Here is a 27,005-nt window from a genome sequence, read left to right as displayed (position 1 = left end):
AGTGATGAGAAGATTTGCCATGAATTCAGTCAGGCATTTTTAACATTTAAAATGTTTGCAAAAGAAAAAGAAATCTAGTATTTGTAATTTGAAAGTGTTTATCAGTTACAAAGTTTGATAAGTCAGAAGGCTGTCACAACACACTTTAATGTCACTGCATATAATATATCACTGAAAAAATGTTGAGAACCACTGCATTAAGCCACATCTGGAGGGGCAGGGTCTGGGGCAGACTCAGACCGCTCATTAACACTTAAAGTGGCAGACAGAAACAGATCGTTCTGAGCAGGGCTGAAGCAGAGGGGTCTTTAGACGTGCAAAAATCCAATACTGGAGTGTTTTTTCAACAAACTTCACAGGCATGTTTTTGGGAGCTCTGAGACCGATATAAACATGTTTTAAAGGGGTCAAATATGTGACCTTTAATATCACTGTAGGCAGCAGCATAAACAAATGAAATAAAATAAAATAAAATAAAATATAACAAAATACGCTAAAATAAAACACAATATGATAAAATACAATAAAATAAAAATGAAATAAAATTTAAAAAAATAAATGAATTAAAATATATAGCAAAATACAATAAAATAACAAATGAAATAAAAAGTGACAAATGCTCAAATAAAACACAATATGGTAAAATACATAAAATTAAAATGAAATGAAATTAAAAAATGAAATAAATGGAAAAAAATGATACGATAAAATACAATAAGATAAAAAGAAAATGAAATTTAAAAAATAAAATATGCTAAAATAAAACACAATATGATTGAACTGAAATATGATATAAAAAACAATAAAATAAAAATGAAATGAAATATAATAAAATAAACAAAGATGATGTGCATCATACTTTAATTTACATGGCTTTATCATACATGTGATAAAGCTTAAAATAAAATGGTCATGTTGTGTTGTCTTATGGCTTTATTCTTTAATTAAAGCAAAAATTGCTTTTTGATATTGAACATTATTGATCTGCTTATTTTTATTATAATGAACATCTATAAGATATAGATTACTGCCTTGTTATTAGAAAAATAATTTTGACAATGTGTGTAACATTCAATCTGTAATCCATCAGTGACAGTATTCAGAGACAATATGAAAATCTGACACTAACATATTCCATTGTGGAGACAAAGCCCCAGAAAATGAGATTTTCATCTCTTTAGCACATTATTTCCATCTGAACATGAAAATTTCCCTCTAGCCTCATCTCCCTGATAAATACCATCTCTGCATCTCAGTTTATCACCACCCCAAGCTGTACGTGACACCAACACTGCCTGTTTAATGCTGGTATTTAGAGGGAAATCCTCAAGGAGCATCTCTCAGAGGAGGAACTACAACAAGAGAGGAAACGTGACAAAATGACAGAGGAAGAGGAGTGTAGATACACGGGGGGACAGCACAGAAGGCAAAAAGTGATATACACAAGAGTGTGAGCTGGTTGTGATGTTTGTAAATGATAACCTCTGTAATGTATGCCAAAATAACATCTCTCTTGTCCTCCCTCAGATATTTTAAGACCGTTTCATGAAACTGTAACATTAGATTTTATTCATAATGCCTGTTAATCTTAAAATAAGATTTTCCTTCTGCTCTTTATTTATTACACAGCCAGGGTATTTTTTTGTTATTCAGAGACATGAAATCCATTCTTCTTAAAAATGAAAGGTTGAACAAACTACTGGTTGACAAAAATTTGTTTTTAACTCAGATCTCACCTACCGGTTCACACTAACAGCAACTAGGTTTTAGTCTGTGTGGTTTGGCAATAAAGATACAATTACAAGCTACCCAAATCTAGATAGCTAGATGGGAATGAGAATTTATATTATTTTGTTTTGTTTTCTAGTTATGTTTTCTAGTTGTTGTTGTTGATTTTTTTGCCTTTATTGTATGGGACAGCTAAAGAAAGACAGGAAATATGGGGACAGAGAGTGAGGAAGGGCATCCACAAAACAGCGCCAGGACTATAGACTGTAAAAAAAAATTGGACAAAGCCTGTGTGACGTCAGCTGTCTGCTTACAATAGGCAGACTCAAACTGCTTTGGAAGCCAATTCGCAGTGGCTTCCTTATTGAAATTGCGGTCTCAACAGATCTTTGGATCAACCTAACAGCCCGCCCACTAAGCTCGACTTCCTGTCAGCTAGCTAGCTAGCATTCTGGTTGACAGAAGCGTATCTGTCAGTCAAATGGGTTGCACCAATCAGTGCACAGTGAGGTTTTTCCTAAATATAATAGAAAACGTGGTACAAAAAATACAGCCCCTGCAAAGTAAGAGGACCTGAAGGCACTAGTTAATGAGACATGTTTGAAGTCTTGAACCAGGCAGTAAACCAGTTTATTTCTAGTGTAAAAAACAGCTTTTTAACAGGTGTTCAGATGGGACTTCCAGTGTTCCTGCAGCCAACCTCAAGCCAACCTTCATTTTCAGGACCGGAGGTTGCTGCTTGGCCTGGACCAGGAATCGATTGTGTGACCAGTGCGTCAGACTATAGCCTCTGTATATTGGCACCTGAGCTAAACCAAGTGCTCCTGGATTAACTCTGAATGAAAATTTGATTAAATCTGCAAAGAAAGACAAACATCTGAGCTTATTTGTTGCATTTCAACTCAAGTAATTAAAGTGATCCATGTGTGGACTTTGTTTTAAAGTAATTCAGTCATTGTAGAGTCTGCTACTGCACTCTCCAATTACCATTAATATCATTAACACCAAATACTTATGACAGAAAAAAAGAATACAGATGTTGAGCCAGAACTTGGAAGTCAATCAGGGAATTTGAAGCATCTTTTTATGTTAATTGTTATTCTGTACACATGTTTAATTTCTTCTCTTTGCCCAAGCTTGACTGTAATAACAGCAGCAAACACCTGTTTAGCTGCTTATCAGTCAAAGTCCCAAACATGCTCATTGTGTTATGAAGAGATCACTTATTATTCACACAGCCCTTTACTGAGTCTCACTTGTTAGAACAGCTTCCCAATAAGGCTGTGTTTGTGATATATTTAACACAAGTACTATAAATGCTAACTAATTCTTACTTTTGAATGCTGTAAGTGTTGGACATACTGTACTTTGTCATGTTTCAAGCCAAACTCTGGTAGTGTTACAGTACATCAGCGAAGAAACTCTGAAACAGGAAATATTTTTAGACGTGAACTTTGAATATTTTCCCCAGTTGCCCTTTCAGACATGTAGCACTCAGCAGGAGACTGTCAATGTCAGACCGTGTACAACGCCAACAAGGTCAAAGAGACGCCCACACCGCTCACCAAGGAACCTCTGAACAATAACATGGGCTCAGGTGGATTTTATACCGGCTTTGTATGAGGGGGCTGCTGGTCAAAGTCCTCTAGGAGTCAAGTCCACCTGATGTAGACGCAAGTGTTCTCAGATTAAAGTTCTCAGAGTTCATACAGGACTTAAATCTATCCTCTGATATCTACAAAAGCAGCTCTGTTTGTGCGCTGTAGTCTATGACACTTTCATGTATTGATCAAATCTCCTCTATTGTTAGGACTTTTATTTTCTTTTTATATCAGCTGAGGGCCCTGGACAGATTTGTAAGCAACAGTAGAAAAAAAAGTCACATCTTTTTATATAACAGGATTCCACTGTTGTCTTATTAATCACACCTTTAGTTTCTCTGTAATTTGACCTGGGCCAATCATCATTAACCTTTATTTATGTCAAAAATCATAAAAGTTTACCTAATTTATGATAAAGTGGGAATACAAAATGGCACAAATACAACAATTAAACCTAAAAAAATAACGCAAAAAGAAAATGAGACAAAATGATTCTGAATAACTGACTTGATTTGTCTGAGAGAAATAAAAATTCATAAAAGATTTTGAAAGGGAAATTTTAGGGCTTTTATGCCTTTATTTAGAAAGGATGACAGAGAATAGAGTCAGAAAAGAGGGGTGAGACATGTGTAAGAGAAGCAACAGGCCGGACTTGAACCCGGGCTGCCCACACACATATTGTGCGACCTAACAACTACACCACTGTGCCAGCTCATAAAAACACTTTCAAGTCCCTGTAAAGTGATAAAAAAATCTTTATTTTAGGTTTGTTGGTCACTGTGTTATGAACCACTAGACTAAATTTCATTCATGAGAAATATCCCTTATAATTCACAAAACTAAGCTTCAAAATCATCAAAAATAAGGTCGTAATTTCTGCTCTAGGATGATGTGGGTGTGTTGTTGAATGATCTAAAGCCACGCCCACTCACAGGAAAGAAGATTTTAAAAAATACTTCTGATCAGTGCACAGCTGCCTGGCTCTGTGGTGTAGCAGAGACAGAATTTGGGATTAAATTTACTGTTTTCTGGTACAGTTTTCTTCATTATGATGCATTTAATGACCCGTAAGCCACCGTGGCTGATAGGTTTGGGAAATTTACCTCACAGTGAACAAAAACACACAGTGTAGCTCACAACAGACTGTACTGAGATGAACTGCTCAGTGATTTTATATCATTGTATCGTTAGGGGTGCATGGTTATCCCCAATAGAGACTGGAGATGTCTTTGGCTTTGATATTTACTGTCCTAAAATAAAACCAGCCCAGGAAAGAGGTGAACAACTCTCTAACCATCTAAATCAAAAATTCAGTCACCAAGGACCAGTGGTCCAGTTAACATAGATGTTATAACAAATGGTAAGCATCAGTTAAGAAATGTTTAAATAAAATGGTTTTTATTATGCCTATGGGCCCGAGAAGACCAACATAGTCTACTTTATTCTACAGCATACGTTGATGAGCGTTAACCAGTTGTGAAGCTAAGGTTGCTTTCACATGTAAAGTTGGGGGATGGGATGCAGTTCAGTAGCCTGACACACCACGTCCACGTCCAACAGGAAAACCTCCCATTAAGTGTTTGAGAAAAGCAGGGCTTAAAAACATGTATTGAGGGTGATTGGACAAATATTCTGTCACATTCATAACAGGCCAATTAGAGTGACAAGACAAAATGACGTTATAGGCATGTGCAGCATGAGTAATGTGTGCTCAGCAGGTCGACACTGCCATAGTTTACAAATGGTGGAGCTGATTGGTGGATCAAACTCAAACCACAGCTGGTCAGATAGCTCTCTGCCAAGAAAGGCTTTCAGTGTGGTTCTTTGTTCCTCTTTCAATAAAAATGTGCTGTCTTGATCGGTTAAAAAATGTGTCTTTAATATAGATCTGAATTAATTACTTTACTGGCAGCAGCCATTGCTATCGGCTTCCAGTATGCAAAACCCCACCCATAGTATCAACTCATTCTCCTCAGATGATGCTGACTGATCTGTCACTTCTAAAACTGGGCAGTCATTTCAGAGTGGAGCTTTGCAAGATGCATTTACCTGATCAGACATGGAATTTTGCCAATCTATCTGCTTTGCTGTGGTAGCAATTCAGGGATGAAGGGTTGACATTTGTTTTTTTCTGTCTAGTTAGGTTTACTTTCACGATGTGCTAAACACCAAAGAAGGTCAAATATTGTCTAACATAACCACCCACCAGGTCTGGCCTGAAGCTACAATCAGTGGTTACTGTCAACTGGCCTGATGTTGCACTCTAGACTTAAAAATACCTGTAAAATAGTACAGTTTGGCAGTATTTTGATCTCTAAAATGGAGATAAAGTTACTTCAAGGCTATTAGGTTAAACTGGCACACTGAGCAGAGTTAACAACCCTTAGAGCTCTTAGCTGTTTTTTAACCATCGTGCCTTTTTTGTCTTAAAAAGCTTGCAAAACATCATCCCTTTGGTTCACAGTCAAGCTTTAAACAACCTTTTCTTCAGGAAAACCCTTGGCTTTAAGACTACGTGTGCTGCAGTAATGTCACTTTAATTTTACAAAAGGTATGGGGCCATCAAGACAAAAGAAAAAAGTACAGAAATCTATTTAACACAGTAAACATTACTGACTTAGAGTCATAATTTGTACAAGCCTGTTCTATCATCTGTTTAGGACTAAATAATGATATTTTTGTGACAAAAAAATCTTTAAAATATTCACATTTTACAAAAGAAAGTCCTTGGACTTTGGGGAAATTGAGTCATTATTCAAATCGAAGTGACTCTGAAGGACAAATCACAGCCTTCTTGTCTTTATTTCTCTTCATTATGAGTCATGCAGACTCTCTTCTTAATTTTCTAAATCTGTGCACATGTGCAGTTCAGCAAAGAATGACGTGATGGTGGAACAGCTTCCCACTGGTTGTAACAGCCCAGTCGCAATGCATCCTGGGATACAAACGGACAACATGGGACTAACCGATGTAGCTGGCTAATTGCAGGAACGATCAGATAATAGATTAAAAATGAATAAAAAGATGTCCGATATCAGAGTTACTGGTGTGGATTTAATCTTAAAAGACCCTGGAAAGTCAGCCAAGTTCCAGGCTCACTAGAAAACAATCTGTAAGAGCCACAAAGACATCATTAGAACAGCACAACAGAGGGCTTTCAGAAAACAGGGGGACTATGATTTATGGTTCAAAAGCTTTCAAGCAATTTATTTAACTGTTCTTGAATTTCTTCAGATCGTGGCAGGATGAGTTTCTTTTAGAGATCTTGTAGCCTACTTCACTTTGTCTGTCAGCTTACATTTAAGTGAATTCTTAATCTAACTAATCTGGAGGTAATCAGGCCTGGGTGTGGCAAGTGAAACTGAACTCAGCTTTCCATGAACTGTGGTTAATCACAGTTAACCCATGATTTAACAAGGAGGGCAGTCACTTTTTCACACAGGGCCAGATAGGTGTGGGTTATTTTTCCCCCTTAAAAAAAAATTAAATAATCATTCAGACACTGCAATTTCTATTTACATGGGTTGTCTTTGTGAAGTATAAAAAATTCTTTGATGATAAATGTGGAAAAAAAATCAGGAATCAGAAAGGGGGCAAATACTTTTTTCATGGCACTGTAAATAATTTCATAATAAAGGCACAGTGTGGGAGAAATGAAACCATTTCAAGAACACTAAAAACAAACAAACTACGGGTTGTTCTTCACATTAAAGTATGCATTTTTCCGTTTTCAGTTTGCATGGATTTGGATTGAAACAGTGCACACTGGTGCAAATATAAACGGCTGTTTAAGTGGAATAGTGGTGCAGTCGTGACGTAATTTTGTAGGCAAACCTGGAAGTTCGCGTAGCATGGATTCCCTTGTCGTCGAGCCTATGGGATTTTTCAATGGGTTTTTGGATCATTGCTGAAAATAAGATCAGTGACCAATAACAGTTTATAAAACTTATACATTTTCTTCATAAAGATTATCTTCATAAATTGATGATATAAGCATCATATCTGCTTCATTAATCTAACTGTCGAAAGTAAAAAGCTAACGTCATGCTATATTGAACTACAACATGGTCAAGTAAATCTAACGTCATGCGGATACAAGTGAACGGCTCAGTTGCCGCGCTTCGGATGATGACGTATGTAGTCCTTGTTAGCTATCTTTTAGCAACCGCCTTTATTAAGACATGAAAAGACACACGATTCAGAGGTGGGGCATGTTTCAGATGTATTTTATGTCGTAGGACTAAACTTTAAACTCTCTTGAGCTTGTGTTTACCACAGACCTTATTTTAGATATTTAACCTAAAACTCATTCAAAATTCCCTTAGACTTTCAGATGAGGGAGCCGGATGTGCTAAAATGCTAACTCACTTCTGCGTTTTAGGACTCATTCCTGCACCACTCAGTGGTGAATGGTGTTCAGCTGTTGCATCATCACAAACACACATTGCTTCATGTGACACTGTGAAGGAACATCATTTGGCTCTTGATATATAGGGAATTTTTCAGTGTAGGTACCAGATGTGTCCCGGCTAGCAGATGTGCCCTGGGCCTGCACCTGCTGATGACGTGGCACATTGCGATTGGTTGTTATGACGTTGCGCATTTTTATTGGCTGGAAACTCACACCATCTGAAAGCGAACCTGTTAGCTTTCTACGATGCTAACGTTGAAAGCTAACTTCAGTGTCGTAACGTTATTTATACTTAAACGTTCTCCTTACCTGCGAATTACCCCCTTTAACCCTCTGTGTGTTTGGCGGTGATACTAAGGGTGTGAGAAACATAATTTTGAATAAAATACTTTCATTCTGCAACATTTACTGTGTCTGAAATGGTCATGATTTGCGGTTTGCTTTTGCTGTTTATCAGAAGGAGATCAGTGATTGATGTCTTAAAGAATAGCTTAACAAATGCAAGCGAAAAAAATGATTCATTTTTGAAAAGCATTCAAATGTTATTTTTTAACTTTTATAAACCTATATATTTTTCATTACAAACATCTTTCTGCTATTTAATAGTTAAAATATTAGTTTTACCTACAAAGAAGGATTTTTTCTTGAAAAAAAAAAACACAATCTACAATAAAAAGTATTAAGTACTGTACAAAGAAATTGCTCAATTTAAGTTCAAAACAAAAATATCTATCTTGAAACCAGTGATTAAGATATTAATCCATCAATCAGCTCAGCTGCATTGTGGTTTGTCCACATGGAGTTGCTGTAGTCACCAGTGTTTGTGAGTGCAGGATGAAGGCGCAGAGCCCCGGACAGATCTGGTACCTAGACCGGATCTTCCTTGCTTCACTTGCATCTCTGAGGGAGGGACTGACATGCAAGGAAAGGACACAAGTGTGGGAAGCACACAAGTGTAATTTAAGAAACCTTGCAGAGACTGCATCATTTACACTTTCCCTGCAATTCACAGCCAAGTTAGATCTGACAGAGTTTCTGACTAAGTTTACTAATAAGGTATGAATGTGTACATGGAGCACATGACATAACCACTCAGCTATTAGGAGCTCAAAACTCTAAATGTTTGAAGAATTTTTAAATAAAGTTGACTTATGTCATTTGCAATCCAATCAAGTGTAAATGTAGTGATGTAATGATGATCATAAAACCATAACAAAGCACATAAGAACACTGCAAAATACATAAAACCCACAAAAACATTTTTAAACACTTCAAAACACTTAAACACAATCTAGTAATTATGAAAACAAAAAGACACAGAAAGGAAGCAATCACACTAGTTGTGTTAATAGGCGGTTATCAAACTGTCAGAATGATTACACAGGAGATTACCCTGTCTAAATCATATCCCCATTTCAAAGTAAAAGCCTTAAATCTCTCATAATTACCTGCTTTCAGAAGTTTTGTGTGATGCACCCCACTGTTTAAAGACAAATCTTCTCTTAAAAACCCGGAAAAGCCACTGACGGTGCAAATACACAGAAGCATTATCGCCTGATGGCGGTGTCAGACTGACTAACTTTCCTGGAACAATGCAGGATAAATATTTGCTTCCATTCTCCTCCTGTCGCTCAAAATGCAGGATAGGGATTTGGAAATCTGGGACAGGGGATTTATAGAAAAACCACAAGGATTCAAATGAGTCTTAACTGATATTTATAACACTAAAGTCCCATATGAAGTTTCATATTAAATCACCTTTAGTTACCCACTTGAACAGGTTATATGATTTGATTTGCTCACAAGCACAGGCCAGACGGGTGGGAACCTCTAACTGTTAATAATACTTCATAATATGACAGACGAACGGCCCCCAGGCGGAACAAGGTGTGACATCTGAGAGATTCAATCTGGATCTGAGAATGAATCGAGGACAGAGAAGATTTAAAGCAAAGTAAGAGAGGAAAGTGTGAGAACTTACCTCCCGTCTCTGTCCCAGTCAAAAACGTCGATCTTGACTGTCCTGGAGGGAGGGAAGGAGGAGAGAGGCAGAGATGAGATCCACAGATAAGAGAGAGAGCGAGGGTGAGAGAGAGAGAAAAGAGACATCAGTTTAGGAACATGGCATTTCTGGAATTTCAAGCCAAAAAACCCTCTTTTGCACCAACTGTCTTTACAAATTAAAGATTAATGCTTCCATGGTGAACATACCTTTTTATAAATGAGTTTTACATTACCCCAAAATATCAAACTGCTATTGGAAGCTGCCCTTCTGTTGCTGCATCCCATTCATGTTTTGTGAGGGTCCATGATCATTTTCTGTAATCAGTTGCGAGTCCTTCAGAACCCCCCTCCCTCTCTCCACAGACCCACTAGTCGTTCTAAGTCAAGGAGAGACCTGGGGTCTCATTTATAAAACTGTGCATAGAATCTAGATTAAATGTGTACATGCGCCCAAACCTTGGAAATTCAGATTTATTAAACGCTGTGCATGCACATCTTCATGCAGTTCTCTCCTAATTAAATCCTAATCCACCTGGAAATGTGCACACGTAGATCTGTTGAGCCCTTGACACGCCTACATAAACGGTCAATGCGAAGCTCCTCATGAATGAAAAGTGCATGTAAATGAGACAGCAGATCAGAGGTTTTTCTGGGGTGAACTATGATGGCAACTGAAAGGAAGTCAAAGAAAATAAACACTCTCTCACCAAAGCTGAGGTTCTTAGAGGGAGACGGTGATTAGACAACACTGACTTTAAGTTTGCTACAATGGGAATGGTCCCACACGAAAAGGTGCCAGAACAGTACCGCATCGCTGCTACATTTGTGCAATCTTCCAATAGGTAAAAAAATAAATATATAAATAAATAAATAAATAAATAAATAAAATAATAATAATAATAATAATAATAATAATAATAATAATAATAATAATAAACATAACATTACATACAGTTTTCACTGCAGTTTTTATTTGTTTACAGGTCTGGTAGGACATGCATTTTGACCTTTACCCATCATATCATATAGCTCAGCTGTATGATGCTCTCAGAATCCATCATTGGTTTATCCTAGGGCTGAACGATTTGCAAAAATAATTTAATTGCAATTATTTTTCCCAATAATGCAATTAAGATTTAATATGCGATTATTATTTTTTTAAACATCTTTTTATTGGTGTTTTGTGTTTTCAAATTAAAGAAAATTATATATAAAATATACATAAAAATAATAATACCAATGAGTCATAAAAACATAGGTAATTATATATATATATATATATATATATATATATATATAAAATAAAATAAATGAAATAAAATTGAGTGTCATGTTACATCACTTCTTTCAGTCATTCTCCCCTTCATGGGTCTTGTTAAAATACTCCATAAAAGGTTGCCATATAGAGTAAAACATGAGTTCCTTCTCTCTTATGAATGTTTTATTTTTTCTGACTCTAAGTACTGCATTACATCATTTAATAAAGCTGTGTGGGTTGGGGATTTTCTCTGTTTCCAATTTAACAAGGTCAGTCATCTTGCTAACAGTGTCACATACTGAATCATGTTGTTTTGGTTATCTGAGAGCTGTACAGTAGTAGGTTTTACTCCAAACAGTGCTAGGACTGGATCAAGTAAGAGATGTTTCTGTAAAACTAATGTGTGGTTATTTTAGGTTCCCTATATAATGTGTTGTTAAACAAACACAAGAAATAAGTCATTCTCGGTACAATGAGCACCATATAAGAAAAATTAAACTACGGATAAATAATTTTTTAAAAAATTAAGCCTAATCGTGATTTTGGTTCATATGGCAAATTTGATATCAACTGCTGTATTGAAGGGTATGATCATTTCTTTGTTATTCTTATTTTGAATTAGAAAAATGCATTCATTCATTCATTCAAAAAACAACAACAAAAAAAAAAAAAAACACACACACAAAAGAAACTTGAATATTTGCAGAAGGTGTAGAGCATAAAACATCTATTGCCAAAAAAGGATATATCTGGTATTTTGACACATTTCAGGTTAAAGCAATATTGCACTGTCTGAGATTTGAATATTGCAGCAGAACATATTGCAATTTAATCTAATTTGGGATTACTTGCCCAGCCCTAGTTTATCCATTTGCATTGTCAATAACAAGCAGTTCACTTTACATAAAAGTTTTATAGTTTGTGGTTTAATGCTCATTTCTTAAACTAGTTGTCTATATTATTAGTTATCTATATTATTTCTTAGATGTTGTACTTAAATGGGTTTATGATGCTCTGAATCAGGCTAACTTTATTAAACATGTTAAACTAGTTGACTACATTTTTTGCTTTACACTGCACTTTAGGTCAAACAAAAACTCTTTAAACATTTAATCATGAGGCAGTTTGTGACTCTTATAAACCCCGAGATTTTTAACCAATCAAAAGGCCCCATTTTCCTATCCTACCATTCATATGTAGCTGGAACACACTGATCACCAGTGTGAATGACTTGAAGTGATTTGATTTCTGTATCTTATTAATGATGGTGAAGGTAATTATTAACTCCTACAATGCTGATTTAGATCTCACTGTAAAGCAAACTGTATTTACATCTAATGTTAAGTGCTTTATTATTGAAATGGCTGGTGAAAATCTTGGTAATGCAAAGTCAGTTTAGCATACTATTAAGGGTCTAGAACCCGATTTAGTGCCACTATGAGGATAGCATAATAATGACTTGAAATGAATAATGAAAAATGTTGTATGTGTTGTGGAGAATTATTAATAGCAGAATTTGTGTGCAAGTGAGTCCTTGGCAGTAGGATGATGTGTGTAGGATTCATTTAAGGCAAACTAAAGTCTGTGTTTATTTTAGTGAAGGTACATGTCGACCAAAAGTGTGACTGATATGTGTTTTTGTTAATGTAGGATTTTTTATACAAAGGAATGAGATTTATCAGTCTTTAGATGCACACAATACTCACTGGTATCAACATTTGGTGTTGTGTTATTTGTTTGACTGTCCTGATGGTAGGAAAAAAGTATAGTGGTAAAATAAATCAAAGTAAGGGAAATTCTTGCTAGGTGTGAGGGAATTTTAAGCATATTTTCTTAATGTTAAGGGTTTAGGTGTTTCAGAATGTCTGGTCAGGAGAGCAAGTCATGAGCTTTCCAAGCAGCTGTATGTTGTAAAAGGTCATAAAGACCACCTTGGGAAGAAATGACTATTGCATTTGGGGTTGTAAAAGTAAATAAGTGGCAGACAACAGATTTATGTTGGGGGATGACCTTTGTGGAATGTGCTCAGTGGGTATAAAAGGTGTGATCTTGTGAATGACAGCAGAGAACGCTAAGGACCTTCTCTCCATGCTGCAGTGTGTAAATAAAGGATGAGATTTGATTCATACACCATGTTATTCATTTTTGGAAAACTAGTTTGCAATATTTCAAGATTTCTCTAACACTAGGCCGGGAATAAAAATACAGGTTTTGTGACTTTGTTGCAGGCACACAGCGTTATGAGCGGGTCTTATGGGCAAACAGACTCTCCTTTCTTATATTTTTCTTGATTCATTTTTGATATTCTACAACTTTTTCCCACTGTAATAAAATGCAAATGTACATGTATTTATGCCTTAAAGCGTGCAGTCTCCACAATCAAATCATGCAATTTTAGGCCACCAAGGCTTCTACGACTAGCACAGGCACAGTTGTAGTCGGGGGCGTAGCTAGGGATTTTGGGGCCCCAGAAAAAATATCACACAGGGCCCCTCTGTGACCGCCAACCAAGAAGCAACAGTTGCATCATTTTTTAAAATTTCTATGCATTTTTATGTATTTTTTAACAATAATTTCCCCATTTATGAGCAGTATTTTTAATATGGTTAAATTCAATTTACTTGCACTACTTTGCAGCCCAGGACTATAACATTTGGACTATACCATTTAGACATTATGGGAGGAGCAGCCCCCCAGCCCCGGATTCTTACCTTGGGTCTAATTTAAGTGCCTAACAGGGTTGATATTTAACCATAAAATGTCAACCTAGTTTTCACCAGAAATGATTATTGGGGTAAAAAACTTGGCACTGATGATGGATCATTTTGCAATTAAGAGGTGAACGTGATAAGTTAAAAATTCAAAATCTGAGCTAAAAAGTCAGACTTATAAGTTTAAAAGGTAAAATCATGACATTTGAAGTCAGAATAAAGGTTTTCAAAGGCAAAATATGAGATAGAATATTGAAACCATGAAAACTCAAAAACTGAGATAAAATTCAAAATCATTATTTTTAACATTTAAAATATGAGGCAAACATCAAAATCATGAGTTTCAAATGTCAAAATATGAAATAAAATTAAAAATCATGAGTTTTTAAGGTAAAGAAAATGAGATAGGAGTTGAAAAAGGTCAAAAAGGTGATATAAAGGTCAAAATCATGATTTTAAAAGGTCAAAATGTGAGATAAAGGTCAAAATCATGATTTCAAAAGGTCTAAATAGGATTTAAAATTATTAATCTAAAGGTAAAAGAATGAGATAAAAGTTAAAGGTAGGAAGTTGAAAAAGGTCAAAACATGAGATGAAAGTCAAAATCAGGTCTTTTAAAGGTTAATCATAAATCTTAAAGGTTAAAATATGAAATAAGAAGTCAAAACTATAACTTTTATTCATAACTGAGATGAAAAATTGAAAATATAGAGAAAACACTAATTTCTTCCCCACATCAAATTTTTTTATCAAATTATTTTCACTGTTTACTTTTTCTAATTTTTATGACTCAACAAGGATATCATAAATCCTCAAGGTTAAGTTTACAGTTTTATACTGGAGGATATCTGCAGACCTCATACTGGGGGCCAGTTAGAATAAAAATATCATATGATCTGGTGGGCCGGATATAACTGCACCACGGGCCAGAATTTGGCCCCCGGGCCTTGAGTTTGACACCCGTGCTGTACTCTGTCAAATGTATGAGTAATCAGCAGGTAAACAAGAAGTTCTCTCTGTGTCATCAACGTTCCTGAGGATAACCTCAATAAAAGTAGGGAATAGTTAACAGGAAACAACCTCTGACGTTGACAGGTATTGGGTGTTACAGGGGTCCATCATTAATAATAATCCTGTGACAAATCTGGTTTCTTGTTGTTCTTCCTCCATGTTGGTCTCAATAACACCAGCACTGGCCTGTGACTGATACCATGGCCGACTGCTGGCATTATTCTGACCACCAAAGAGTCCAACCTCTCATCAGCTACTCATATTTATAAACTTTACGTTAGTCAGAAAACAAACAAATGATAGAAATACAGTTATAAAGCCATCAACCACTTTATTAGGTACACCTGTTCAATTTCTTGTTAGCACAAATAGCAAATCAGCCAATCACACGGCAGCAACTCAACGCATTTAGACGTGGTCAAGATGACTTCCTGAACAACGGAGCGTCAGAACGGGGAAGAAAAGGGATTAAAGTGGCTTTAAACGTGGCGTGGTTGTTGGTGCCAGATGGGCTGGTCTGAGAAGTTCGGAGACTGCTGATCTACTGGGATTTTCACACACAAGCATCTCCAGGGTTAACAGAGAATGGTCTGAAAAAGGGAAAATATCCGGTGAGTGGCAGTTGTGTGGATGAAAATGCCTCGTTGATGTCAGATGTTAGAGGAGAATGGGCAGACTGACTGGAGATGACAGAAAGGTAACATTGAGTTAAATAACCTCCAAACCAAGGTATGCAGAATAGCATCTCTGAACGTACAACACATGGAACCTTGAAGCAGATGGGCTACAGCAGCAGAAGACCACACTGGACATCACTCGTTGCTAAGAACAGGAAACTGAGGCTACCATTCATACGGGCTCACCAAAACTGGACAATAAAAGATTGGAAGAAGTGTTTCCTAGTTTGGGTCTTGATTTCAGCTGCTCCATTCAGGTGGTAGAGTCAGAAATTTGGATAAACAGCATGAAAGCATCCATCCTGCTTTGTATCAACGGTTCAGGCTGCTGCTGGTGATGGTGTCATGGTGCATGGTATATTTTCTTGGCACAGTTTGGCCTCTTAGTATCAACTGAGCAGGGTTTAAATGCCACAGCCAACCTGAGTATTGTTGCTGACCATATCCGCCCCTTTATGACTACAGTGTACTCATCTTCTGATGGCTATTTCCAGCAGGATAATACACCATGTCACAAAGCTCAAATCATCTCAAACTGGTTTCTTGAACAGTTAACTGTACTCCATTGGCCTCCAGAGTCACCAGATCTCAGTCCAATAGAGCACCTTTGGGATGTGAATGGGAGATTCATGTCAATATGGACCAAAATCTCTGAGGAATGTGTCCAACACCTTGTCAAAACTACGCCACAAACAATTAAGGCAGTTCTGAAGGCAAAAGAGGTCTAACCCGGTATTGGCGGGGTGTACCTACTAGAGTGGCCGGTGAGAGTACATGTACCCTCTCTGTTTTCAATTAAAATATCTCCTTGAAAACAAAAACAAAAAAACAATAAAGCATCCCGAAGAAGTTTCCCACAAATATTGCGATTTAACATTCTTGGGTTAATCTTATGGATTTTTCGACAAATTCAAGCAATAAATAATTCCATAAATAAGATCATGTATATCGAATATAATTGAATTATTTCAGAAGCAATTAACCCATAGTAGCATGAATCTGAATATGAAGGTGCAACAAGCTTTAAGCTATAAATGAGGCGGCTGGGGATGGGGCAGGTGAAGCTGGCTATCAGCTGATTGCAGCTGGGGTATGACTTTCATGAACTAACGCTAAGCTTCATAGGTTTAAGAAAGAATGAACTAATTATTTTTGCACGTATTGCAAATGTGATGTCATTTGCTTTGTTTAAGGGCATTATCATTTTATGTCACTCATTTTGATTAAGAAAAACATACAGAAAACACAAAAAAGGAGGATTTTTGTAAACCATTATAAAAAAAATTGACACTTGAATGTTTGCATAATGTGCAAAAAATTGATTTACTAAACTGGTATTTTGACACATTTCAAGTTTAAGAAATATTGCAACTTGTGTGATTTGAAAATTGCAGCAGGCCATATTGCAATTTAATCTAATTTATGATCAATTGCCCAGCCTTAGGCCTACACTACAGTCTGTGTGAAAAACTGAATTTAGTGAAAGTCTCCCCCCTGAGGAGCCATATGGCTAATCATAATATACAGTTGTGGGATAGCCCGTGTGGTGGCTAATCAGATTTCAAAGGAGGCAACTGTCACACATAGGCACGAGAAGGTGGGTGCTGAGGGTGCTGCAGCACCCCCTGTAGGCAGGCAGTATGAGCACACAGACAATATATAAGCAATCACAACTTAAAAATATTTAACCTGTTTTTTACAACAGCGTGTCATACATTTCCTTTCAGACCTGACAACAATTGTCATCACATCAGGTCAAAGTGCATCGACAAGTCTTGCCTGCATGCAACTCACTCTTCTGTGGGATCTTATGAATGAAAAGGGATTAAAAACAGCCACTAGTGTTGCAGGTTTTCCAGGTGGCCTGCATCCACACACTAACGAGCTGCTGAGAGAGGTGGAAAAGTTAGTAGAACTTTGCCTCTGCCTGCGTGTACATGTCTGTGGCCTCTTCTGAGAGGTTATTCTCCACACTTAGGCAGTTGAAAACATGGTAAAGGAGCACCGTGGCCCAAAAAAGATTGACACACATGGTTTTGCAGCACGTCCATCAGGAAGTTTTGAACGAGTTGGACATTGTGCCTTTGACGCAAATCTTTGTGTAGCGCACAGCGGAGAGCATGGCCACCTATAGCGTTATTATTTAAAGTAAGTTAGCTCACAGTTATATTTTGATGTAGATATACATATGTATAATTTTGGCTATACTGGATTTTTGCACAGTTTAGTTGTGGGTCAGAGCCAAATAACACTGTTCAAACATGCATGTGAAGTTTATATTTAGTGGCTTTTTCTAAAAACACAGAAAAAGCACACAGTAACAGATCTTTGTGTAGTCTTTTGTTGCACGGTGTTTGTGCCTTTGCAGAAAAATTAAGGAATAATGATTTAGTTTGATTCACATGTGTGAAGTTAAGAACTTTTCTGGTACTGCAATGTAAACAGCATTTCAAAGATATTAAAGCGGATAACGATCGCGTTTTGTTTTGGCAGTATGTGGAGCTGTCACCTTAATTGCATGAAGGTGTGTAAGCACCTGCACATAAACAGTAACTTTCACCTTGCAGCACCCCTCAGCAGAAACATGTTCTTGCGCGTATGTGGTCACACCTATCCAACCCGGGGATCTGGTAATACATTACTGCAACTCCACTACTGTTTGCAGTAACTAGTAGAAGCAGGAACTTCTCACTGTCAATAATATCAATACAATTCTAGAAATTTAAAACTCATAACTCTAAACTCTATGTGAAATAGCTGACAACTTCCTAGGATTAAGATTTACTGACAATGATCATTCCGGCTCTCTGTCTGAAATGTGTCTGAAATACAGACATTATTATTGCCTCCTAGATATGAAGGACAGGAATAAAGCAGTGAGTTATAGTCTGCAGAAGAAGGAAAGCTTTTTCCACCACCAAGAAAAGTCATTATAATCTCACACAGCATCTAGCCAAACAACACGTTTCTATAAATTCTAGTTGCCAAGAAGCCCAGTGCTGCAAAGACCACTCACCCAGGTGCAGCTCACGTTTGGCAGAACAAGGAGGATTTACTTCATCCAAACAGACAAGGCCTGATTTCTAGTCACTGCCAGCACCACAGTCTGTAATCCAGGACTCAACACACTGATGTTGTTGGAGACATGCCCCTCATAACAATGACTGAGTCAGTTATATTAATTATGAGTTTGCAAGTTGTTTTCTCTCACATGGCCACAGCAAGACTGAGTAATATGAACACTGATAGAGTTGTAAAGCAGAATTTGTAATTATTAACTTAGTTTCCAACGATCCAGTGACATTTAGAATGCAGAAACTCTTCTTCTTCTTTTTGTTAGTGATACCTACAAGACATCATCAAGAAAATCAAGGTCTTTATTTATTGTCACCTTTATTATTATATTCCATTTGATCTGTCCATTAAGAGAGATTAAGATGCATTGTGGGCATTCGGATATCAAGAGGGAATTTTTAATAGACTGAGCAGTTTGACATCCGATAGCTAAGACTGCACTGAGGTAGACTGGGATAGACTGGGGTAGACTTCTTATAGATTCTATTGGTATTTTAGACCAGGGGTTTTCAAAGTGTTGGAGAGTGAGCCTCCCCTAAGGAGAAATTATTCATTTGGTGGACCCCAACCCACATAAAGAGAAAGACTAAAAAACAAATTAACAATCACATTTTCAATATTTATGTCTAATCGTTAAACATTTTTAACATTAACATATTTTTGATATTTTGGTCTGCAAATGTCCTTAAGTATCTGCCTTTCCTCTTATTTAGTGGGGACTATACGTTTTCATCTGTGCAGTTGATGCAGGATTTCACAACAGCAGACCATCCTTGCTTTTGATCTAAGGCACTCGCCTCAGAGTGATGGCAACTCCAACTCCTTTTAGAGATCTGGATTATTTGTCTTAGCTCAGTTATGAGAGCTGGTCTTTAGGTTCCCAAACAGCTCAAACAGAAGCTGGCTCCCATCATTCCCAAAAGAAGCCAGCTCTCAGGGTGCCTTCCTGATTGTTGTGAACTGTAGCACAGAATAACTGCTCCCTCTCCCCCAGTGGCCTGCTTTCACATTAGCAACAGCAATCCATGCCCAAGCCGGCTTGTTTTTTTTTTATCAATTTAAGACAGCTCTTTTTGCACAGATCTACACCGCTTTCCACATTATTATGCAAATTGGATTTTAGTGTCATAAACATTCAGTTTTTTGTTTTTCAGTGAAACTCATAGATGGTATTGTGTCTTAAGGCTCTTTGGATCACTGAAATCAATCTCAGACACCTATGATAATTAGTTTGCCAGGTAAGCTCAATTAAAGGAAAACTACTTCAGTAGTAATGTTCCACATTATTAAGCAGGTCACAGGTTTCAGCAATATGGGAAAGAAAAAGGATCTCTCTTCTGCTCAAAAGCCTCAAATAGTGCAATGCTTTGGACAAGGTATGAAAACATTAGATTTTTCACAAAAACCCAAGCGTGATCATCGTACGGTGAAAACATTTTTCGCTGATTCAGAGCACAGACGGGTTTGTGCAGATAAAGGCATAATGAGGAAGGTTTCTGCCAGACAAATTCATGGGATTAAGAGAACAGCTGCTAGAATGCCATTACAAAGCATTAAACAGGTATTTGAAGTTGCTGGGGCCTCTGGAGTCCCACCAACCTGAAGGTTATCATTTGGAGGTTTGTTTAGTAAAATCTGAATCATGCTCTAACAGTTACTGACTTGAAAATTATACTGACTGTCATTTGCATTAAATATTTAGGAAAATCAGAGAAAAATATAATTTGCAGAATAATTTGGAACACTGTACATGCAGTTCAGAGGAGGAAATGGGCTCACGTTGCGCGGATATGGCAGTTTTGAAGAAAAAGGAGACATCGCCTTTGCAGCTCTACCTGCTGACTACAGCTTGTACAGTTGTAAGGTGAGTCGTAATAGAACATTTGTTGACACGATTCTGATTATTTCCACCATGCATTGAAAAAACTGTGATCAAACTGCCCTGCCAGGGGGGAAAAAAGTTTTGTTTTTATGATATCAAACCACAGTTTTGGTTAACCCACAATATCCACATACAGCATCAGCTGCGAATCGTACTGCAGGGCAAATCACTCCCTCTCAAGTCAATCAGACCAGTTCGACTGCCAATGCTCCACTCCGGTACTGGCATGTCCTTAAAGTGCTACTCCTCTGTGCTTCATTGGAGATACTCTGCAGGTCTATTTTCAGCGCCAGCTGCTGCCAAACCAAGTCAGTTTTGGTCGATCAGAAAGCTCCAAGTATCCAGTACATTCATTATACAAGATAATGCATGGACTCCTGATTGTAAATCATCACTATATCGACATTAAGTCTCATCCTGCAGCGAGAGCCATTGCATCCTGCAGCCACAGGCAAGGAAAAGTCAACTTTTGAGAATAATTTAGCTAAAAAATTTACACAAAACCACACATCCTTAATTCAACCTTTTAACTTCCTAATGTACTCACCCATGGCATAAGCAATAATGTCATGGACTTGTGCAGCGGCGCTCTAGACATGCATCCGTGAGTCGGAGTGAAACCATGATGCTGCAGAACGCAGCGCAGATGTTGTAAATGCAGGTAAAGTGTACTCAGATCTGGGAACAAGTCCCAAATGTGAAAGCAACTTTAGAGCCAACTTACACTCATAAAAACAGATCTCAACAGATCATTTTACTATAACCCAGTACACAATTAAAGTACAATGTATTTGCACACAAGTGTATCACTGAGTCCTTTTAAAGCCTGTACATGATTTGTATGAGGGAGAAAAGCTGCTAAAAAGGCAATTTAGCTTGTGGCCAATCAACCCCTGTTCATTTGTATTACCTGCAGCCTCACAGCACACAGCATGTCAGAAAATCCAAGTCACAGTAAAACAGCCATGGAAATGATGTCTGGTCTGTTGTCTGCATAGGAGGCAGACAGGTGATTCCTGATATAAGGGTGTCACTACGACACTCACTTGGTATCCAAATGCCTTAAATGCATTGTTAGTGCAAAATGAAAGCAGGCCTTTACATTACAAGAGAGATCACTTTGAGCTGATGCTAGCTCAGCCCTGAGCTCATGAACCCGGGATGAAGAACATCAATGACACATGTTTTATGTGAACCGGTAACAGCTTTTTCAGTGTTTTAGCCCATTTTAATCAGTGGCTCAATTTGTCTCAGGGAGGAAGAGGACTCTGCTGATAATTTAGCTCACAGTCAAAACCTTGTTAATTATAAAGAGCACAAATCCCAGGCTTAAATTAAGCTGAGCGCTCTGAAACACCCAGAACATTGTTCACAGCAGTTTGGCTTACAGCCACTCCAGATGTCTTAAGATTGCTAAAGAGCTTTGAAAAAGCAGCTTTAAAACATGAAAATCAAAAAAGATTGCCACTTTAAAAAAATATATATAAAATAAATTTCACTAAAGGATTATTCTCAAACCAGCAGCATCAGCCAACTCTATTTCATGAGATTTCTTTCTGAGTTGATGGGTGATAATAGCATCCAAACTGTGGCCGTGTACCATCTCCTCACCTGTCATAGTCCCCATTACACAGCGCTCGTACAGGGAGGGTAAACGGCTGCCAGACAGGGTTCAGATTGTTCTTGATCACTTCGGTCTTGTGGCAGATGGTGAACCTAAAAAACACAAAGTGACAGCTCAACATGGTGAGGGAGACAACTGTGAAGAACAAAACTTCTGTTCAGAAACTACACAATGGTGGAAGCTGGTATGAACAGAGGAGTATATTTGTGCAGTATGTGCGTTAAACTTTCTGACAGAGCGTTCCCTGGCAGCCCCTCCAGACACAGCAGCTCTGGAGTTTATGTTCAGGAGGATCAGGATCAGAACAGTATCACAGAGGGTTTGATTCAGACTGTTTGTCTGAAATACTGAAGCTACAGTTGAACCATAACAATTTCAGGACCATCACTAATCTTCAATCAAGGATCTGTACCACTGAGAATGAAGTAAAAGTACAAGTACTCTAATTAAAATTTACTCAAATAGAAGTAAAAGTACTGATCTCTAGATCTACTCAAGTAAAAGTAAAAAAGTAGTTAATTTAAAGGTTCCTATAAGTACTGAGTACTGGCTAGCTAGAAGAGTTTTAAATATGATTTTTCCTTATTGGCAATAGATTTCCAGCCAGGTTGCTCAGGTAAAGTCACACCTCTGTAATAAAGTTGAATGTACACTAAATTTGACAGTGTTAATTATGTAAAGTTTAATGTAGCGCATTAAAGTCGTCTATATTTGTCCATACTACATATAGTTAAATTACCATTTTGAACGTGTTAAATATTTTACAATATGACAGCACTGCAGTAACCTTTAGAAATGTGTGGCATGGTGGGTCTTCTCTGGAAAGCACAAAGAGAGAGAGTCAACCCCTAAGCAAGGCAATGCATACTGATGAAGAATAGTACGCATCCTCTAGGAAAACCTAAAGTCAAACTCTAACTCAGTGGACAACTTCACACATGGTGCAAATGTGTCTCACATCAAAAACAATCCACCAGGGCGCGCCGGTAGTCGAGTGGTTAAGGCGCACACCATATACGCAGGCGACCCGGGTTCGAATCCGGCCCGTGGCACTATTTCCTGCATGTCTCTCCCCGCTCTCCTCCCTGTTTCCAACTCTATCCACTGTCCTATCTAATAAAGGCAAAAAAGGCCAAAAATAAATCTTAAAAAAAAAAAAAAACAATCCACCAGAAACATGAGCAAAGGGATTCCAGCAGGGATTATTAGTCAACAGGCAACATCCAAACTAAACTATACTCTCTGCCCAAGGGCATGATGGGAAACTCTGCCCCCCCCCCCCCCAAGGTTTAAACCGGCAGTGGGCAGAGCGTAGATTAATTGACTTTTTACAGCATTGAATTGACACTGGTGGACCAACATTGTCAAATAACTCCAACACTGAAGATCCTGTCACTCAAAAAGGAGTTAAAATTACACTTTGGTAGTTTACTTCTTAACCAGTTACTCTAGGTAACATCTCCTTAAGTGGAATTAATAGTACTGATTTTAAAATATACTCAGAGTACAACTACCCAAAAAATGACTCAATTACAGTAACTTTGGAAAACATAGTAAGTTACTTTCCACTCCCTGTTGATGCAGTCATATGTTACTGATCAAAATGCAGAAGTAGGCCCACTTGGAAGTGGGTAATGGTCTCTATCCCTCCTTAACAGCAGCTGATTTACAGTCTTTATAAAAAGACCCATCTTAGATAATACACACTTACGTTCCGTCCTCGTTGCTCCTGTAGAAGACGAGAAAAGGGTCAGACTTGCCAAAGAAATCCTTTTTATCGAGTTTGTTGGCACAGAGCTGCATGGTGGCTATGTCCTGAAAGAAAAGCAACAATTTATTAACTTACAGCAGGACTATGAATAGAAAAGATCAAAAACCTACTCACTTCACTTGAGCCTTATTGCTTGAGACCCGTCAACTTCCTCAAACCTTAAAGCCACTGTGTGTTGGGAAGGCTGAAAGCATTAAATCTAATGATGTGTATTTGAGGCAAACACAGCAGTACATTTAGAAACTGCTCAGTGGGTTTAGCTAAACTACACCGTATCACTAAAGCTAGAGTAGTTTTAACTGACATATGTGTGTACTCTAGTGATGGGAGGTGGGTTTAGTGGCCTACAGTGTGATACACTATATTGCCAAAAGTATTCGCTCACCTGCCTTGACTGGCATATGTACTTAGGTGATATCCCATTCTTAATCCACTGGGTTTAATATGACGTCAGTCCACCCTCTACAGCTATAACAGCTTCAACTCTTCTGGGAAGGCTCTCCACAAGGTTTAGGAGTGTGTTTATGGGAATATTTCACCATTCTTCCAGAAGCGCATTTGTGAGGTCATACACTGATGTTGGACGAGAAGGCCTGGCCCTCAGTCTCAGCTCTGATTCATCCCGAAGGTGTTCTATCAGTTTGAGGTCAGGACTCTGTGCAGGCCAGTCAAGTTCATCCACACCAAACTCTCTCATACATGTCTTTATGGACCTTGCTTTGTGCACTGGTGCACAGTCATCTTGGAACAGGAAGGGGCCATCCCCAAACTGCTCTCACAAAGTTGGGAGCGTGGAATTGTCCAAAATCTCTTGGTATGCTGAAGCATTCAGAGTTCCTTTCACTGGAACTAAGGGGCCAAGCCCAGCTCCTGAAAAACAAGCCCACACCATAATCCCCCCTCCACCAAACTTTACACTTGGCACAATGCAGTCAGGCAAGTACTGTTCTCCTGGCATCTGCCAAACCCAGACTCGTCTATCAGATTGTCAGATGGAGAAGCGTGATTCGTCACTCCAGAGAACACGTCTCCACTGCTCTAGAGTCCAGTGGTGGCGTGCTTTACACCACTGCATCCTACACTTTGCATTGCACTTGGTGATGTATGGCTTGGATGCAGCCGCTTGGCCATGGAAACCCATTCCATGAAGCTCTCTACACACTGTTCTTGAGCTAATCTGAAGGCCACATGAAGTTTGGAGGTCTGTAGTGATTGACTCTGCAGAAAGTTGCCGATCTCTGCGCACTATGCCCCTCAGCATCCCCTGAGCCCGCTCGGTCTTTTCACGTGGCCTAACACTTCGTGGCTGAGTTGCTGTCGTTCCCAGTCACTTCCACTTTGTTATAATACCACTGACAGTTGACTGTGGAATATCTAGGAAGGAGGAAATTTCACCACTGGACTTGTTGCACAGGTGGCATCCAATCACAGTACCACGCTGGAATTCACTGAGCTCCTGAGAGCAACCCATTCTTTCACAAATGTTTGTAGAAACAGTCTGCATGCCTAGGTGCTTGATTATATACACCTGTGGCCATGGAGGTGATTGGAACACCTGATTTCAGTTATTTGGATGGGTGAGTGAATACTTTTGGAAATATAATGTATATGTTAACTCTATGTACTTCAAAGTAAATATTAGAAGCAAGTTTGCACTGAGAAAGATCAAACTTTTACTTCCTGACCTGTTTGGCCCTTTCCTCTGCCTGAACACCTAATTTCTTTCATTTTACTCAGAGAAAAAACATGATTAATGACATACGTGTATCCAATGAAAATCTTATCAGGACACACCAAACATACTCAAAAGTGTTGATAGTAATTGTATTAGCCACTGGAGATGTTGTCACCTTGGTCCCAGTATTGAGAAACTCATAGGAATGTAAGAACAGGAGTAAGGTTAGCCATGTTTCCCCCTGGTAGTCTTAATAAACTTGGGTTTGATATACACAATCTATGGAGAATTTCCACTGCTTTACATTATTCTCATGTATCCAGTAGAAAGAGTGGTGCATAGATGATGTAATGTTGTACGCAAAACCCAGAAGTTATTTGTGGTTGTTTTTGCTGGATGTATTTGTTGTCTTTTCTGAAGACTGCAGACCCAAACAACTGATCATGCCCTTTTGGGGATGAGAACATTTTTGTGATATGCCAAGGATAATAGCTCCTGTGTCTGTACTCCTGCTGTTTTCTCAACAGTGGGACTGAACTGGCAGACATCTCCTGTGGCTAAAATACTTACTGCTGACATAAAACCCTGTTAAAATGCTGATCTATCCCTTTAAATTAGAGATGACTTTGCTGTGTTATATCTGTGGTGTTTAGATGTCTTCAAACATCAACAGTGACAACAGAGCTGAAGCAGAGATTAATATGCAGCGTTATTAGTTGTTTTTTTATGCCATAAATTACTCAAACCACATGTCAAGAGTGCTAAATGTTCAAAGGCAAACCTCCCTTTGAGTTTAGACTGCATAATAAGCTATTTGCATGTGGCCACCTGGTCAGTGTCCTGCATTTCAAATGAGATGGAGGACAGTTTTATACTGAAACTGGAGAATAAGACACAACTTTCAACAAAAAAGTCACACAGTGGTTGCATGTTTGTAGCAGTTATACACACTTATCAGGATAAATAATCAATACCTTTAATTTTGATTTGCATAAGGGATATCTAATGTGTGTGATAATTCAAACTCATACCTGTGGTAAATATTTGATATCGTTTTTTTCATTTTACATTAAAAAAAATAAAACAAAAGGGTTGTAAAGAGGATCTTTGTCTCCATAGCTTTTGTTGCTAAATATACAGCTGGAATCTGAAGTTTTTCTCTTATTTACAAAACATAAGTCCTGTTAACATTTGGATAAAACTCCTGAAAGCTGCATGAGTGAATGCAAGCATCCTAATTCTCATCCAGACCTTTTCTTGCCAGCCCCCAAGTAAATTTATGAGCTGATTGGAGAATGCAGCAAAAAATTGAGGTAAATTCCTCTCGAACAAGAAGGTGGGATTGACGATGTTCATATCCTCTACTGGGCTTGAGGCCGTTCTTGTATAAACAGTTTGTTGCAGCCTCTGTACAACGAAAACTGGTTAGTACCATTTCTTGTTCTAGTGTAGTCCGGTATGTCTTTTGTTACTATGCTAAGTGTGTCCATATGGAAGGAAGCACTGGAAAATATTCAGATCATAGTGTCTTCAAAAAGACTGTTTTTTTCTGTATCTTTAACAGAGTTTTATTTACA

At 38.0% G+C, this 27,005-nt stretch overlaps 1 protein-coding gene across 1 annotated transcript in view; it reads right to left on the bottom strand.

The window, feature by feature from the left end:
• Positions 1–27,005, bottom strand: part of LOC121506932 (copine-9-like) — a 330,340-nt gene that overhangs the window by 84,411 nt on the left and 218,924 nt on the right. The window contains exons 9-11 of the mRNA XM_041782988.1: positions 23,694–23,797; positions 21,970–22,074; positions 9,722–9,763 (exon numbers count right to left, since the gene is read on the bottom strand). Of these exons, the coding sequence (XP_041638922.1) occupies positions 9,722–9,763; positions 21,970–22,074; positions 23,694–23,797 (251 nt within the window). The remainder of the gene's footprint in view (positions 1–9,721; positions 9,764–21,969; positions 22,075–23,693; positions 23,798–27,005) is intronic.

This window comes from Cheilinus undulatus, linkage group 3 (assembly GCF_018320785.1).
Source record: "Cheilinus undulatus linkage group 3, ASM1832078v1, whole genome shotgun sequence".
NCBI classification, from domain to species: domain Eukaryota; kingdom Metazoa; phylum Chordata; class Actinopteri; order Labriformes; family Labridae; genus Cheilinus; species Cheilinus undulatus.
Note: the sequence above shows the minus strand (reverse complement) of the source record. Positions and strands in the feature narration are given on the sequence as shown.